The sequence below is a fragment of the Xiphophorus hellerii genome, chromosome 19 (assembly GCF_003331165.1).
Source record: "Xiphophorus hellerii strain 12219 chromosome 19, Xiphophorus_hellerii-4.1, whole genome shotgun sequence".
NCBI classification, from domain to species: domain Eukaryota; kingdom Metazoa; phylum Chordata; class Actinopteri; order Cyprinodontiformes; family Poeciliidae; genus Xiphophorus; species Xiphophorus hellerii.
In genome coordinates, this window is record NC_045690.1 from 5,869,176 (window position 1) to 5,888,165 (window position 18,990).

At 37.0% G+C, this 18,990-nt stretch overlaps 1 protein-coding gene across 1 annotated transcript in view; it reads left to right on the forward strand.

Moving 5' to 3' along the window:
- LOC116709014 (ena/VASP-like protein) overlaps positions 1 to 18,990 on the forward strand; it is a 39,773-nt gene continuing 20,783 nt past the window's right edge. Inside the window, 1 exon segment of the mRNA XM_032547235.1 lies at positions 1 to 238. Within this exon segment, the coding sequence (XP_032403126.1) occupies positions 216 to 238 (23 nt within the window). The 5' untranslated portion in view covers positions 1 to 215.

Here is an 18,990-nt window from a genome sequence, read left to right on the forward strand (position 1 = left end):
TCTCTCTCCGTCTTTCTCTCTCTCTGTGCTTCATGCTTTGCTGGCGTGGTGGTTTCTTAAAAAACAGCTTTTGAGGATGTGAAGAGGGGAAAGACTGAGTGTGCTGCAGCATGTGTGGCTCTCCGTCCTCTCAGACCAACACTTCCCCCTCTCCTCCGTAATCGTCACCTTTTTTTGTATCTCCTCTCATCCTCGAGGACAGCGTCCTCTCCGACATGTACTCCCTGGATGACTTCGGGTAAGGCAGCGCGACTCTTCCTCTCCGCCTCTCGTTCTGTGTTTGTGGAGTTGTGCGAGTCGCCATCGGATTGCTTCTGGAATGTGTGGGAATGATTCTTCGCTCCTGAGTATTTCTTTTTAAAGCTTGGCTCGGCTTTCAGGCCACATAATCTGCTTCCTTCTTGAACAAACGCTCGCAGGTTTGCTCGTCTGAAAGAAAGCAGGGAATTTTTCTGCTTTTGCTTCTGCGTTTAAGCTGCTCTTCGTGCCATGAACTCCTCTGGTGTGGCAGAGAAAATGAGAGAAATGCGAGGGAAAAATGCCAGTTTCTCTTACACCCTCCCGTCTGTGTTTTCTTTGCTTGCGGAGAATTGATTTTGATTAGCTTAGTTCCCATTTTTTCCAGGCAGAAGGAAAGAGTTTCTGCCTCAATGTTGCCAATTCGCAGCAGTGATCTGACTCAATGCATCACCTAAAGTAGGAGAGACAGGAAGAAAAGGATAGAGAACGTTAATCTAAGATTGCTGGATGAGCTGGAGTAGCAAGAGCCAGATGAGATTCAGACAAAGAGGTTTGTGCATAATATGGCATGAATCAGCTGCTTCATGCCGATTTGTTGCAGCTATCTCACAGATGTGGGTCAGGAGGGATAATATCAATGGTTTAGATTTGACCGCGTGAACTCCAGTGATCTATTGCAACCAGATCACATGTCGGATCACAACCGGAAACTTGTCTGCATGTCAAAGCAGGTAACATGGCGGGAAGGAGGCTCAGACTGTCATTTCGTCTTACAGACACACAGGGACGAAACGATTAATCGGATAAACCATGATTAATCGATTAACCATTAATAATCGGTCAATTGGTAACTGGCGTATGCAGACTTAAAAATATGCATTTGGCTGGAAGAAAAACATTCAGAGCTTTATTTAAGCCAAAACTGTACAAAAACTTAATTTTAAAAAGATCAAACTTACACTAAAGGCATGTTTAGTTATTGCATTGTAGGCACTTAAATGTTCATTTTATTTCAAAAACTTGGTTATTTGTTCATCTGCATTTTTAAAATTGATTTCTATTATGGTATAAAATAAGCTTTTGTGGTTAGATGAAAAAATCTGCAGAATTTTTATCCAAATAATCAACTGATCCTCTGAATGATCAATAAAATACTCAGTTAGCAAAATAAACATACATTTCTTATCAATACGACTGTCAGGTTCATGTTTGCCTGCAAACAAAAGTGCACTGCAAAACCACCAAATCTTACCAAGTAGTTTTGGTCTAGATTGTTGTGCAAATATCTTAGTGCACTTAAAATAAGACAAAACTAACAGACAGTTCACAGTTCTGCAAGATTTTAGATCTTTTAAGTAAATAATTATTAATATTGATTAAAAATACTAGTTCATTGTAACAAGAGATTTTTCCCATTAAGTGAAATAACCTGCCAGCGGAGCTAGTACTTTTTCATCAATATTAAGGAATTATTTACCTGTAATAAGCTCCTATATTTTTCTGAAAAGTTTCTTTTAAATTAGTTTCATCTTATTTAAGGTGTACTAGGATATTTGCACTAGAAACTAGAGATAAAATACAAAACAGAAAAGAGTTTGTGTTTTTGCAGAGTGCTAATTCCCTTTAGAGGGCGAGTGACACTGTCAGGTTGGAGGTTTGTGTTTGTGTTGTGCAGTATGTATCCATGTCGATTAGCCTGAGGCCTGATTGGCATCGAAAGACATTTGTAATAAATAATTGATGTAATCTGGGGCGATCAGTGTGCTGGTTTTAGGCTTTTCACCAGATATGATATTCATGTTTATCTCAAAGCATTTAAATATGATCAAATAGTGAATTTAATTCAGTTATCCACTTCAAAAAGTGAAACTTATAGATGTATGTTGCATCTATTAGCTAGTCAGACTGTGGAGACGTTTAAAGTAAGGTTAGGTTCAGTAACACTTTATTTGACGGGTTGTGAATAAGACTGTCATGACACCGTCATAAGCATGATATAACACCTGTCATAAACATGATATAACACCTGTCATAAACATGATATAACACCTGTCATAAACATGATATAACACCTGTCATAAACATGATATAACACCTGTCATAAACATGATATAACACCTGTCATGAACATGACATGAACATGTCATAACACCTGTCATGAACATGACATGAACATGTCATAACACCAGTCATGAACATGACATGAACATGTTATAACACCTGTCATGAACATGACATGAACATGTCATAACACCTGTCATGAACATGACATGAACATGTTATAACACCTGTCATGAACATGACATGAACATGTTATAACACCTGTCATGAACATGACATGAACATGTCATAACACCTGTCATGAACATGACATGAACATGTCATAACACCTGTCATGAACATGACATGAACATGTCATAACACCTGTCATGAACATGAGTAAGTCTTCATTAATATTTGACTGTTGTCATAAAGTGTCATTCGGTAAATCATGACACTTTTAATACAAAGTTGACATTATTCAAAATGTCTTAGTTATGACAGCTTGACATTAATCAAGAAATCATGATCTGACATAAATTTGTTATAAAGTATTACTGATGAAACTTTAGCTTTAATAACATAAAGCTACATAATTTATTGTAGTTTTTTAAAGTACATAATTCCTTAATATTGATGAAAAAGGACTTGTTCTATTGGCAGGTAAATTAAATTGTAATATGGGAAAATTTTCTTCTTATGAGTGAAATAATCTACCAAAATCAACTAGCACTTTTCTTTTATCAATAAACAATAAAATAAACTCCTTCATCTTGCTGAAAAATTACTAATAAGTTAGTTTTATCATATTTCAAGTATGCTAAGATATTTGCCCCAGGAAGTAAACCAAAACTACTTGGTAAGATTTTGTGTTTTTGCAGTGTAGAGGTTTGCATGCAGCTTTATGTGTCGTTTTTCCTTGAGCAGAGGCTGAGAAAACAGGGTTGGTCTCTTTGTGGGTGTTGATGGACAGTTAGCATGAACCCCTCTGCAGCTAATGAGTGTTGTATTCATGTATTCACATCCGTCCTCTGAGGCCGAGGCCACCCCAATCAATATTAGTCACCACAGTATAGACCGGTGGTTGTTAATTTAGATTCTGCTCATCACTGGCTGGTGGTGAGCGGTAGCAGCAGGAACCCAAACAGCAGACTGAAAAAGCTGTGTATGATGGAAGGGGGCGGGGCTTAGGACATGAGGTAATCTCCCCTGGGTTAGCAATATTACAATAGCACAGAGGCTCAAACACACAGCTGGCAGGTCAATGACTTCATCTCTGCCTGTCTGTCAGTCAGTCATCTCTTTGTTGCTGGAAGGATGGATTATTGGTCCAACTGTGGATGCAGCAGTGCATGAATTCAGAACCACTGGATCTCATCTCTTATACCAAAAGGATGTTTTCTTGCCCATCGCTTCTTTTTAGTTCTGGTCAAACGTGACGGTTAAAGCTGCTCTCCTGGGGTTGCAGTTCTGTTTCCCTTTTGACCAAAATGGACATTCATCGGGTCCAAGCGGTGCGTTACTGCCTCCCTCAGAGCGTCAGTGACTCGGGGTTGTTTTACAGCCATATCGCTGCCAGGTTTGTGCTGACACTTTCTTTGTCTGTGAAACGATTAATCAGATTACTCATGATGAATTGATTGTTGAAATAATCGTCTAGTAATTTAGTAATCGATTAATCGTTAACCAGAGTATAAAGACTAAAAAAAAAATCTAGTTTCTGAAAGAACAACATATTCAGAACAGTAATTAAGCTAAAAATATACAAATTTGTATTTGCATTTAAAATAAAAACCTTATTTTTCTGTAAATGTATTTTACAGAAACTCTTCAAGTTCCATAGTTTTAGTCTCACCTGATTCAAATTCAACAAATGATTGCTATGTTGTTGCTTTTTAGGCAATGAATTGTTACTTTCTTGTTTAAAAAAGGACTTGAATTATTTGTTTTTGTATATTGTATGAAAAAAGTTTAAGAAGTTAAAGGAAAATCTGCAGAATGTGGCAAATTTTAAATAAGATTAATCACTTAATCATCAAAATAATTGATTAATTGTTAACTAGAGTATACATACTGTAAAAAAGAGGCAATTTGGATAAAATATTCAGAGCTGTAATTAAGCTAAAACATTTTGCATTTAAGATAAAAATCATTTGTAAATATGTTTGCATTGTTTTGACTTGACCCGGTTCAAATTGTTGTTGCATTTTAGGCAATAAAATATTTATTTCTCATTTTAAAAATTAATTTAATTCTTTGTTTTTTATTGTATAAAAATTTTTTGAAATTAAATGAAAAACATGTAGAATGTGGCATTTTTAAAAATCAGATTAACCGATTAATCATCAGAATAATCGATTAATCAATTAGTAAAATAATTGTTAGTTGCAGCTGTATTCTGTAGATGAGCATTTCCTCTGATTATAAATATCAGAGAAGAGTGAAGTGTTATGACTGAAATTAAATAATAAAACACTTTATGAGGAATTTTAAATGAGTTGGACGGAGTGAGTGTGAAAAAGGAAGAAAGCTTCTCAACATTTGTGCAGCACAGATGGACAAATCTTTCCTTTTTGTATTTTAATCAGAGCTAAAATACTAATCTGTAATCTTAATCTGCTGTATGGAAACAGAATTGAGGTTATTTGGGATTAGTTGCTCTGTACATGACTGGTTTGAGCTAACTGTTGTTTTTTCCATAAAACAGTGAAGCTGATCTACCGTTTTGTAGATCCTGTCTGGTTGCATTTTCCCAGTGAAAGTCAGAGATGCAACGAGCCTCGTCGTTATTCTGAACACTCTGCAGCTTCGCACAGAGCATCTCTGAACAGCAGAACTCTTTAAGGCCTCCATGCATTTTTAATTCACACATGTATTAAACACAGTTTGGCTTCTGGCTGAGGCAGCAGTCTTTCAGGCCAGTGGTCTCTGCGGGGTTGATGCCAACAGGGTCGCTGCGGTTGTCCCCACAGCTCGGATGGCAGCCTTGTTCATCTTTAAAAGGAAAATTATGAACAGTTAGACCTTTTTGTGTTCCTTCTGCTTAAAATTCTCTTGACTTTTGGGGTAAAATGTCCTGTTTTGGTGTTTTAAGCTATAAAAATCCACAGTTAGCTTTTGACAGTTGGCGGCTGCATGCTGAGCCAAATATAACGTAGATAATTAAAGAATCAGAAGCAGGGGAATGTAAACTCTAGATTACATGTTATTTTCTGGTGCTTTTATTTTTGTGCATAAAACATAAAGGGAATTTATTATGCAAAATTTACATTGTGCATGGTTTTGTTATTCCATCTGTGTTTCTACTGCTTCTGGAAACAACCCAACATCTTAGGGAAATCTTTTTGACTATAAGTTAATGTATTTTGGGTAAATTTAAAAACCTTTTGAATGTAATGTTACAAATTAGCAGGCACTGCCCGTTACCTAGCAATCCCAGCGAAGCCCAGTCCATTACCTAGCAACCCCAGCAGACTTCCAAAACATTTGGTCAGCTAGTTTTATTGCTGCATGCGCTGTACAATGGCTGCTGGAAAAGACAACTGTTTTGTTGTTGACTCACCTTCCATAAACCACTTGCAGCATTCTTGTTGGGTGTGCAGGAGGCTCCACTTCTACTTTTCAAAGATGTCTGGTTGTGTAATTGCTCAGTCTGTTTGCAGCCATTTTCATGTGAGTGTAAACGTTGAGTTGGGGGCGTGACAAGACGCCCTAAAACAGCTCATTCTGAAAGGAACAGACTAAAATCTCATCATATAAGAATGATTTTGTGTAAAAGATGTTATGAACATGTTGTGTATAGACCACAGACCAATCCTAACCTGTTCAAAGAAGCATAATAGATCACCTTTAAGGTTGTTACCCCACCAACTAAATTATCATGGCACTAGATCTAGATTTATGTTTTTTCCACAGTGACTGTGGCATAGAGAGCTACGCCCAGAGCTGTATTTATGTGGTTTGCATTAATGCCTTTAGGACTTCGAGTTTTGTTCATTTGGAGCTTTACCATCCTCGATTGTGCAGTTTTAGTGTTTACTTGTGTGGACCAGATGGGGCAGGGGTGGGATTAGATAAATATACAGGCTGTGGAAGTGGGTGCACTCAGGACAACATCTGGGATTGGCATGTTTAGGCTTTGGAATATGGATTATAAACGCAGCACAAAAAGTTAAACCATTTGTATTGGGCTTAAGGTTTTCTTTCCTGTAGCAACGTTTCTTGGCAATAAGTCTCAAACCGTTGGAAAGCCTGTTTACTCCTTCCTAAATGGTGCCACATTTGTTCAAGGCTTGTCGTAGCTCAGAATTAAGGCAGATTAATCGTTGCACCCCTACTCAAAAACATTAAAAATGACAGTAAAGCAAAAGCATCTATTGTCCTGAGAAAGTTTCTGCCTGGTCGTCTGGGTTCTGACTGTCATCTGCGTTTTGTCGATTTGAATGGGATTCCTTCCACTGAAGCCAAGTTTCTCTATGATATTTTATTATCCTTGAATTGATCCAATCACTTTTACTCATCTCTCCAGCATAGAAGATCTTTGGCCAAAGTAGGAATGCTCACTCTGCTTTTTTTTCTGTTGCCATTAAGTTTTAGCACATAAGTTTGACTTGATCTGGAGAAAGCAGTTTGATTTCTGTTTTCAGCAACAGGTTGTCATGCTCTGCATCCTGTCTGATATGGCATGTTTTTTTTTAAAAAGGGGGGTTTACTAGCACTGAAACGATTAATTGCGATTAATCTGTTATGGAAATAATCATTAAATAATTTAATGATTGATTAATTGTTAAATGGAAGATGCAGACCCAAAAAAGGCCTTTTGCTGAAAGAACAACACACTCAGAGCAGTAATTATACCAAAACTGTACAAAACATATATATATATATATATATATATATATATATATATATATTTTGCATGTAAGACAAAATAAGAAAAAAATTGTAAGTATGTTCTACACAGAACTAAAGTGGCATAGTTTTAGCTTCACCTGGTTCAAATTCTGTGAAAAAACTTAACTTAGTCATCAAATTATTATAATCAAATAAGAGTCAGTAGATTATCCCTATACTATGTTAATTTTTAATCAAGCAGAAGGGCTGAGCGCTTCACATTTTGATGCAGATGCATCCTTTGCTACAAATGATCAGGTGTTCACTACAGGAACGCTGTCATTGCATTTTAGGCAATAAAATGTTTATTGAATTGTTTGCCTGCATACTTAATGTATTTATATTATTGTATAAAAAGGCTTAAGTGAAAAATCTGATAATCGTTAGTTGTAGCCCTACTATTATCTGTTCTTTGATGAAGTTGGTTTTCTCGTGACAGTGTGCAGGATTTCTAAGTATTTATGTTGTCTAAATTTAAAATGAAATGGTCTGAACCGCATCAATGTGACTCTTACTGACTTTAGAGCCAGCAGTGATACTAAAACCCAGCTCACATTGACTCATCAGTTTGGTTTTAACAAGCGAACAGAATCTGACCCGGCTTCTCGCTGCCGGTTCTGTTTTTAGTTCCCGGTGCCTGTTTCTCTGCCCGTGAGCAGTACTTTCCCCCCTGGAACAGATTAGAGGTCTTGCGCTGGAGTTAAGTCGTGGTTAATTTAGATTTAAAACTGCTGTGAGGTAATGATCCGCCCAACTTGGCTCGGTCTCTAATCCAACCTGTCAGTCAGCTGAACCCCACACCCACCCAGATGCTGGCGCTGTAAATAAACTTGCACACCTCCACCCAAATCGCCAGCGTCACCCCAAAGACTACTGTAATTATACATACATCAAATAAAATCTACGCACTGGAAACAAACTGAGAGTATGAAAGAGTTTTTTCCTGCTTCCTGTTGTTCTAAGCCATGCCTGAGCTAAAAATATCCATCTGTTTTATTTTGGGTTTACGTACAGTATGGGTACCATGATGTATGGCATGCTGGTGGATAATTATGTGTTTCTATTCCTGTTTGGGGAAGAAGGCAGAGCAGCATGTCACAAACGCAGGGCGGGTTGATTCAGTCTGAGCAGCAATTTGCATTTCTAAGTCATTTCTATCTGCTTCTCTTGGCCTCAACTAGCGATTAATCGATTAATCTATCGATTATTCTTACAATTAATTGCGTACTTGAAAGAAAAATTGGCACATTTTGAATTTTTCATTTAACAACTAAACTAATTTTATACAGAATTATAAATACATTAAAAGGTGCAAAAAATATTTCAATTCTTTTGTTAAATAATAAAACAAACATTTTATTGCATGAAAACGATGACACAGCATTCCTTTAGTGAATGCTTGACCATTTGTAACTAAAAAATACTTCTAACATCAACATGTGAAAATGATTGTATAACACAAGGACTTTTTAAAATTATTATTTTATTTTGCATAATTTGAAGCAGGTAAAGCTAAAACTGACACTTGAGGCGTTTTGGGTAAAACATCTTTGCAGACAAAGGTTTTTTATTATCTTAAATGGAAAATGCTTATATTTTTGTACAGTTTTGCCTTAAATACTGCTCTGAATATGTTCCTCTTTTAGCAAATTGCCTTTTTTAGCATGTAAACTCCAGTTAACGATTAATTGATTAATATTTTAATAATCAATTAATTCAATTAATCGTTTCAGCTCTGATAAATTCACTGCTTCAGTTGAACAAACACTGAAAGCTTAATGCATTCTTCCTCATTCTGCTGTTTATTTACTCCTCTGTTGCCGACTTCATGTCTCCATAAGCAGCAGCTCCGACCAGCGATGCATTAGACCGTGTAATTATTCCTGCTGCTGCTGCACATGGCAGCCTCTCCATGTGCTTTTGTCATTCAGGAGCTTTGAGCTAGTTAATGAGCATGAACCAAAACGGATTATTTGAAGGAATAAAGTTGTCACTTTGCAGGACGCCTCCTGGTTGGCCCAGTTATATTCAGAGGAATCTGCTGTGGAAAGTGGTGCAGAGGAGGTGTTTAGGATGTGATTATGTGATGAGAATTTTTTTATTCCTGTCTTACTTGATAGAAAATTATATCAGTATATTTAAATTTGATGAAAAAAGAGAAAATATCAGTTAGTTTCATTCAAAGTGATATATTTCAAGTGTTTAGCATTGATGACCACTGGATTAGAACCATATTTTCCTGCAGTAAGTTAAACGTTTTCAAAAAGCTCCTAAGGAAATAAGTATTAAGAGTAGAAATTATTTTGGTTTGTGCAGGGATCATAAAGCCATATTTCATGTGTCAGGAGGCCTAAACGGTGATCAGAGCCACAGATAATGTAATAGGGTTAAATAAAGAGTCTTCAGTAATAACATCCATTTAAATTGAATTAATACTGAGGCTTGACTATTTTTAGCTCAAAGAAGGTCACTATGTGCAGAAAGAAAACAAAACCCAGAAAGAAAACAAAACCCATACTTTACAGGAATTTTACACAAGAGCATCCTTAGAAGGAGTCTGCTCAGCCAATCAGAGATGGACTTTAAAAGAATGATGCTAAAATGTAGCAAAGCGTACAATGTAAAAAAAAACCCAAACATTTATCTAATCTGAATATGAAAAGTGTGATCGGTCCTGAAGTTTCTTGATGGGTTATCTGGTTCTGAGTGTTGGAACGCAGCTGCATTGGGAGCCGGAAACTTCCTGTGAAGGAGCCGTCACAATTCTCTGCTAAGCCAATCAGAGAAGGACTTTGGATAACCCGCAGACTTTGTTGTGTAACGTACATCCAAAAAGCGTACACTGCAAACAAATGTTTGTAAAACCAGCTGACCAAACGTGCTGGAGTTCTAATTGGGTTGCTAGGCGACGGGCTGGGCTCAGGTGGGGTTGCTAGGTAACGGCGTACTACCTGTTCTGTTGATTGTGACCTAACAATTGGGAGGTTTTTGAAACGGCCCATTTTCCAGACACCAAAAAGCATTAAAAAAATTTTTATTTGTGAGAAAAATGTTAAGTGCTTGAACTGTTTAGATGTTTTTGGAAATTCAAATGGAAATTTAAAGAGATACAACATCTGGGTTGGTTTCCTTTAAAGGCAAAAGGTAAAATGGTCTGAACTTATATAGCACTTTTCCAGTCATTTTTGACCACTCAAAGCGCTTTACACTAGAGTCACATTCACCCAGTCGCACACACACACTTATAACACCGATACGCAGATCGGTAGGCAATTTGGGGTTAAGTGCCTTGCCCAGAGGCACATCGACATGTGGCAGGAGGAAGCTGGAATTGAACCTACAACCTTCCGATCGCAAGACGACCACTCTACCAAAGAGCCACAGTACTGTGGCGATTTTGTACCCTAAAGGTACAAAATAGTTTGACAAAGTTAAAAGTAAAAACTCTGATTTGAGTAGAAAGCAAAAAAAGGCTAATTCTGCAGACTAGAATATTCTTGTCATCTCTTTTTCATTTATTATTCATCCTAAATATTTATTTGCTGATGACCTACTTCCATGATGCTTCTGTTTGCTCTTGTGCGAGGTTTAGTTTGCATCGCAGAGACAAAGGTCCAATAATAAATCTATTCAGACTCCTGCCGCACGCGCCGGCCTCCAATGACTCATCGTTTGTTCGGGTTCGTTCGGGCGCCTTCCGCTGTGAACCGGCGGGATGAAACAATTAACCCTGGCATTAAAAGCTTACTGTCGCGATAACAGAAGTCCTGTCCTTGGGCGGTATCCAGAGAGGACACCTCATGCCAGTGCCCTCCTTCCTAAGGGAACACTTCCTCAGCCTAGATACAGTTCACTCAGCAAAAGCATAAAACTGAGCATAACATTTCTATTAAATCCACTTCATGTTTTCTGGGGATGCTCAGCTTCGGATGTTTTTCCCCAGCACTGAGGTTCCTGCTAATGGACCGGTCTGTTCTGGGAGAGAGGAAGCACGTAGTATGTAGGAAAGGATTTGGCTGGAGGAGGTTGGGATGAAGAAGGCACATATGTCCAATCATGTGTGCAGGGAAGTGCTTTACTTAATTCAAAAGGCTGGGAATATGGCCTCCTTTTCGCCACTTGCCTTTGAGGCTTATTTGACATGAGGAAGTGCTCAGGGCGGCAGAAGCCCTGTTCATATCCTCTCTCCACAGCCTTTAATAATATTTAGCTTCCATTGAGAAATCTCCTTTTTCTAGCAAAAACTCTGTGCGCTGAAATGATTTTCACATTAACTTGGGGCGCCTTTACCACATTAAACCAACACTAAACCATAGATTTTAATATTAACCCTCTATGGCATGGCGTTGCCCTCAGGCAACAAACCACATATCTGTACCTCACATTGCTCCTTTATTTTATTTTTTGGGGGGCATGATTTTTGACATATTTTTGTCCAAAAAAAAGTTTTTTCATGAATATAGTTTTTGTTTGATTTGTATTTCATTTCTCATAATCAGTGTAGAAAATCTTGGTGTTCTAGACCAATGTTACCCTGAGGCAACAAACCCAAATCTGGTTCCAGGAGGTGTCAGAGTCCGATTTTATGATTGACATGTAATTAGGGACCACCAAGCTCCCAAAGAATGCAGGAAAATATTTTTTCCCCCCAAAAATAAAAAGTCATGCCATAGAGGGTTAAGAAATAACTGTTGTAGAAATGAAACGTGATCCTGTTATTCTTTTGTTTTCTGTCTTTAGACAGAACCCTCCGTTATGTTTGTGACATGGTAAAGGTGAGCTACTATGATTCCTTCAACAGGTTTGGATAGGTGCTAATTACATTTTTTCACAAAATCATTCTTAGCCTATTTTGAGACTCTGTTAGGGTCTCTGTCATTGTAAATCCAGATAAGCTGCTGCTGGCCACGAACCTCCAACTCAACGTTTACACACGCGCATGAAAATGGCTGCAAACAGATGCGCAGTTACATTACCGTACGTCTTTGAAAAACATTAGTGCAGCCTCCTGCACAACCAACAACAATGCAGCAAGTGGTTCCAAAACAGTTATCTTTTCCAGCAGCCGTTGTACAGCAGTAAAACTAGCTAACCAAAAGTGCTGGAGTTCCGCTTGGGTTGCTAGGTGACTGATTGAGCTCTAAGGTTGCTAGGTAACGGGCTGGGCTCCGCTGCAGTTGCCAGGTGAGGGGCAGTGCCTGCCGATTTGTGATGTTACATTCTGGAGGTTTTTCAAGCAGCTTATTGTGGACTAGAGGCTGAGCACAGAGAGCTGGTGGACCACTTTGTGTCATGGTGTGGAAACAATCCTCTCACCTTGAATGTAAACAAAACAACAGAGATGATTGTTGATTTTAGGAGGAACAGGTTAGATCAAACCGTTTTTCCAGCATGAGAGAAGAAGTGGAGGTGGTTGAGGAATATAAATACCTCGATATCCATCTGGACAACAGTCTGGACTGGAGACGCAGCAGAGAAGCGTCCATAAGAAGAGACTGGACTTCTGGAGGAAGCTAAGATCCTCTAAGGTTTGCAGCAAAATGCTGCAGATCTTCCATCAGTCTGTTGTTGAGAGCGCCATCTGTTGGGGCAGCAGCATCAGAGCCAGGGACCTAAAGACGCTCAACAGCCTGATAAAGAAGGCTGGTTCTGATCTGGTTTTGATGTGGTTCTGATCTGGCTCTAATCTGATCCTGTTCTGTTCTGGTTCTGATCTGTTTCTGAACTGATTGGATTCTGTTCTGGTTCTATTCTGGTTCTGATCCTGTTCTGTTCTGGTTCTGATCTGGTTCTGTTCTGGAGATGATTATCCAAAGAATGATTCTTCATAAGGTCAAGAAAGTGCTGACCATCCTCTTCATCAGACTGTCTTGGGAAAACAGAATATCTTCAGTCAGAGGCTTCTTCAGAATTGCTGTAATACAGACTGCTACAGGAGACATTTCCTGCCAACAGCCTTTACCATGTTTTAAGTTTTTAAATTAATGCGTTAGAACAACATTTAATTTCCCTTTGGGATCAATAAAGTGCTTTTGAATTTAAATTTAAATGTTATTGACCAAAAAACACTTTGGTCGTTTATAGAAGCAGTAGAAACCCAAATAAGTGTAAAAACGTGCAAAATATGAATTTTGCATAAAAGATGCCCTTTATCTTTTGTTACTTCTGCTTCTCATCCACCTAAAATGTAACTTTAAACAATTCTAACATGACTAACTCACACGTTACACACTCTAAAGTTCTACCCTGCATTGCATTTGGACCCAGTAAATCCCTCATGTTGGTCTTTCTTCCACTCCTCCTGCGTGTGAAGACGCTTAAAGTCTGCGTTTCGTGGACCTCAGCAGGTGCTGAGGATCTTCTCGGTTGAAGCTCAGCCAAGCGCCTGCTGCAGCCACTTTTAGATTGTTCCAGTAGATTGTTCCGGTGAGTTTCTCCTCCAGCAGCGTGTGGAGACACGCCCAGTTGGACCTAAACCAGCTGACTGGATTTGGCTGATTGGGGAATTTTATTGGCTTTTTTTCTGGCTTTAAGAGACTCCCATGTTGCTTTATTAGTGTGTTTGGCATCATATTCTCGTTGCAGGAAGGAGTTTTTCCTTTAACATGAACATATCTACTGTAGAACTGTGTTGTAGCCTCTCTAATACCCAGTCATTCCCACATCATAATACCCTCACCACCATGTTTAACAGATGAGTTGCAGGCTTTTTTTTATTTAATCCAATTCCTTTCCTTTTTATTCTAATTTTATCCAGAAATGTGCATCTGTGCATCATGAGGTGTACTTAGCCTCCATTCTCATTGGATTTCCATTATTTTATGTACATATTATGTACGAAGCCTCGTGCTGGAAGCCCGTTGAAAGGCTGTTTACATCGTTTTAAACTGCATGGTTGTGAGTGTGAGTGTGAATAAAATACCAATAGGTATTTTGTTCCACAGTAGGAGTGTAACCACTAAACCTTTTACGGATGCAAAAGCAAGAACCCCCCACTTGATGACTTTGTGTTTCTGTGTTTGATATGATGTAAAGCACTTTGAAATGCCTTGCTGCTGAAATGTGCTATACAAATAAAATTTGATTGATTGATATTTACTGCCTTGTTTGGAGTGTGGAGAAAATTAAGAGACCACTTAAAATGACCAGTTTCTCTGATTTTACTCTTTATAGGTTTATGTTTGGGTAAAATGAACATTGTTCTTTTATTCTATGAACTGCTGACAAAATGTCTCTGAAATTCAAAGCAGAAATTTAATATTTATTTGCAGAATATGAGAAATTGTCAAAATAACAAACATGCAGTGCTTTATGACCACAAAGAAAACAAGTTAATATTCATTTAGAAACAACAATACTAATGTTTTAACTCAGGAAGAGTTCAGAAATCAATATTTGGTGAAATAACCAGCAGGTTTTCAATGGGGGTCACTGCAGTGGGCTCTTAGTTTTTTACAGATCTGTATTTCTTTATTTAGAATGATTTTTTTATCCGTTGAAGCTTTTATTGAGTGGAAACTCTGTGGATTTGCTCTAACCTTAGACTGTTTGCACATAATTAAAAATCAGATCCCGTATCCACATTGATCTGATAGTTAGTGACTAATACTTGATGATAATCTGATTATCATAGTTAAAAACGGTGCTTACTAAAGACGTGCAAGTTGTCAGAAATGCAGATAAATCACAAATTTTTCATTTCTGTATGTTTTTTATAACTTCCAAGTTGGAAATGTTTTAAAATCTTTTTTTATTGTCACAACAGGGTAATCTGAAAAGGGTCCTGTTGTGCAACTAAAGAAAACATTTTACACATAAAAATCTTACTATTTATAGACGTGGTTCTTGAGTTTAAACCCTTAAGACCAGCTGGTTGACCTTTGACCTTCAGTTTTCAGTGTTAATCTCTCTGCAGCTCAGAAAACCAGTTTGATTCATCAAGTTAGTTTAATGTCACTGATCAGGATTTTGACCTTTTCAGGCCAGTCGGTGTGTTGGTCCAACATGGTCATTAAATTAAATTACATATTAAGAAATACTTGGGGTGTTTTGTGTCACTCTATTTTTTCTATTTTTAATCCATTTTGGCTTTGATTAATAGATGTAGAAAAATTGTGATCTCAGTCTCTTAAATTAATGTAAAATGACTAAATATGTTTATGAAAAACCACTCAAAATACCATTTTTATCTTGGACAACTATCAGTTTTTAATTTTTCTGTTCAGTTTTTTGCATGAAGAGTGAAGATTTTTTTATCAGCCAATAGAAATAATAAACCATAAAAATCAATATTACTGCAAATAATTGACCTAAATCAGAACCTAATAATAATAGGAATAATTGAGTGTTCCTGCAAATTAATTTTATGGAGATTATTTTAATATTTTTCTCTTTTTACTACTAAAATAACGGAGCAATGTAAGAATATTGACATCTAACTGGTTAAAAATACTAAAAATATCCCATTTTTATTTATTTTTTAAAATTTTGCTTAAAGTGGGAAAAATAAAATGACATGTTTACAACATTTTTATTAAGCTGACTTTTTTTAGATTTAAGATTCTTAGATATTTTTTTAATGTATTTCACGCTGCAGAAAAAACTCATAATTCATCAAAATAAATGTTGTTGAATGACCCACCTCATGATCTAATAAATGTTTTAAAGGATTATAGTAAAATGTAAATGTATTTTCTGCAACTTATTTCAGTGTTTACTTATTTTATATTTTAAAAAAACAGTAGAGTTTTGTAAACATTATTAGCTTCAAGGTGTTAAAAATACAAAATATGATTCATATTTGATAGAAAAATTTATTTCCACCTCAATTCCTGGGAAAAATATTTTATATTTTTGCAGTTTTTAGGAAGTTTCTCCTGTGGGCTTTTATAGCTCTTTAATTTTAAAGTTTTTCTAAACTAACTTTTTTTGCAACTCGTCTTCTCTTTGCCATGTTACCCAAAGTTGACTGAGAATTAGCCTCTAGATCTCTGGTTCAAGATTATATTAGAATTTTATTTTAATCAAATCTGATCCAATCTAATGTCGGTACCAAGGTCACACACAAAAGGATTTATAAGAAGTTGTGAAATCTATCTTTTTTAAATCTGTGCTGCCTCTTACACGTTTCTGTTCCTCTTGTTCTGCTTTCCTAATCATGATGGAGCAATGCACAAAGCAGAACTAGACAAAAACATTCAGCCTGAGTTTCTACATCATCTTCCAGCTCGGCGGTTTAAACTGCTCCAGAAATAGGAGCTGTTTTCGTAAGGAGAGAGTCGGCCGCCTCCCTGCGCCCATCCCTTCGCGCTCCCAGATTGACTCTGATGGTCTGCGGAGTCTCTGAAGTGGAGAGACGTGTTTGTTACGCGATTAGAGGCTCTGCTACTCACACACAGACGTGCAGGAAGCTCAAATTCTGCAGAAATCCCACATTGTTTAACATTTACAAGAATTAAATTCAAGGGCTTGCCAGTGATTGCTCATTATTTTCCACTTAAAATTAGTTTTGGAGTAAATTTCCTCATATAAATAAATAAGAATGAATACTTACTGGTGCATAATTAGAGTATTATCGCAAAGTTAATTTATTTCAGCTATTCAATTAAAAAACAAATACATTTATCACACAGATTGATATTACAAGCATCTACTGTATGTCCGTAAGTGTTCATAATTTTGATTTAAACTGATTAAAGTTTTTTTTAATATATATATATATATATATGTATAGAAATGTGGAAATACTGAAAAAATATCCATGCACTCTACAGTATAGATACTGAAAGGGCTTATACAGGGTTTATTTTGCATCAATGCTCTTTTTTATTAAATAATCTCAGCTTGTTTTAATTATCTTTCGGCTTGTCGGCATCATTTGTCCCAAACGAGTTTCATAATAACCTTAAAGCTGTTTTATTTCTGTTTTTTCCCACACCTTTTCCTTCCACTGAACTTTCCACATCAACCATTTTCTTTAGCTGCGAGTTTTTGTGACAGACCCACAAAAGGTTTGCTGGACAACATTCAGGTCAGCAGCTAAAACTTAAGATTTTTGTATTAAATTTCCCAAATGTATTGGTTTTCATGAGTTATTGCTCAAAATAATCAAAATAGGTGAAATGCATCCACCTGTGTGTAATTAATCTTTATGACTTTGTCTCTTTGAAAGGAAGAACTGAAAGAAATCAACTCTTTAGGGAAATTCTTGGAAACATCTTGGATAATTGGAATAAGTTGGATTTTGGATCTGATGTTTATTGGAGGAGCTTCTTAATGTCAGAAGTCGTCTTCTGGAAGAACAGTTCGGTTTATGCGCCGGCGTTCTTAACATTTAATAGTAGAAATAACTATCTGTGAGTCAAACTGGTTCTCTTGCTTTGGGTTTTCGTCTTGAGTCGATTCATCCAGTTGTTTTGAGAGCGGATGAAGGCAGAAGAAGAACTTTATCATCACTGCTGAATTGTTGGAAGCTGAAAGGAAAGTGGAGACGATGTGGCAGCTGAAAAGTGGGAAAAAGATTTGAGACGTAGTTGTTGCTGCAGAGGAGCGTCTCGTGGTGTTCTGATATTTCAGTAACGACGTCTTCAAGGCTTTTCACCTCAAACTGCTGCAGCGCACTTTGGACAGAAACTCAAACTCTGTTAACGTTCCATGTTTTATCATGCTAAAACTGCACATTTCTATTTATTTCACTGAGTTTTCAGTTTAATTCACTGATACAAATCTGAAAAGTGTGGTGTGCACATTTGCAACTGCGTATTAGAGTAAAAAGGAGAAATTTCCGAAAGGACTTGGAAATTTCTGAGTTTTTTCTATCAAATGTTCAACTTTTCCAGTTCGGAAATGTTCCTGTTTTTTTCTAGTAAATTCCTGAGATTAATCTTAAAATGTCTGCATTTTTTCTAGCAAACTTTCAACTTTTCAAGCTCAGAAATGTTCTTCTTTTAATCATTAGTCATTTAATCGTAAGTCGATGGATAATATCAATCAGCTTTGATCAATAACTTGCATCCCTAGTTGAATCATATCTGTTGATTTTAACCAATCATACATTTCTGTTTAATGTGGCTTAACTTAGTTTGCTGGTAAAATAAAAGATTCTCACTCTGGTGATGTGTGTATGGATCAAACACTTCAGTTTTTAACACCCTCTATCATTATCCTCAATACACACACACACACACACACACACACACACACCTTTATGCTCGAGCTTCTTAACACCACAACCAACACCAGTACAGAAGCAGAAATCCTCCGAGTTCAGAGGAACAAACTTCCAGAAAACTGTAAAACAGCTGAAACACTGACTTCTTTTAAATCTCGACTAAAAACCCACCTGTTTAGGATTGTATTTGAAATGTGATCAATTACAAATTTATTGATGGAACTTGACTTAATGTCGTGTTTTGATTGTTGATTCTATGTTGCATTGTGTTTCTGTGTTTGTAATGATGTAAAGCACTTTGAAATGCCTTGCTGCTGAAATCTGCTATACAAATAAAATTGGATTTGATTTGATTTGATTCAGTTTTAGGTCTGCATTGCCGTTTTTGTAAGCGTCCCCATCCTATGCCCTATAATCACAGGCCTAGCAGATTCCTGCTGAGCCTGGATATATTTCCTGAAGTGGTTAAAAACAAGAAGGTTGTGCAACCCATGGATTGGCATGAAACCTTTTAATAATTAACTTTTATTGCTGCCAGAAACAGGAAAAAGCCCCCAACGGGTCAGGGTAATGTCTCAGCTCTTTACTGAGACAAATAAAGTAAATATTCTGTATTCCCCACATTAACATGGACCTTCCTCTCCTCC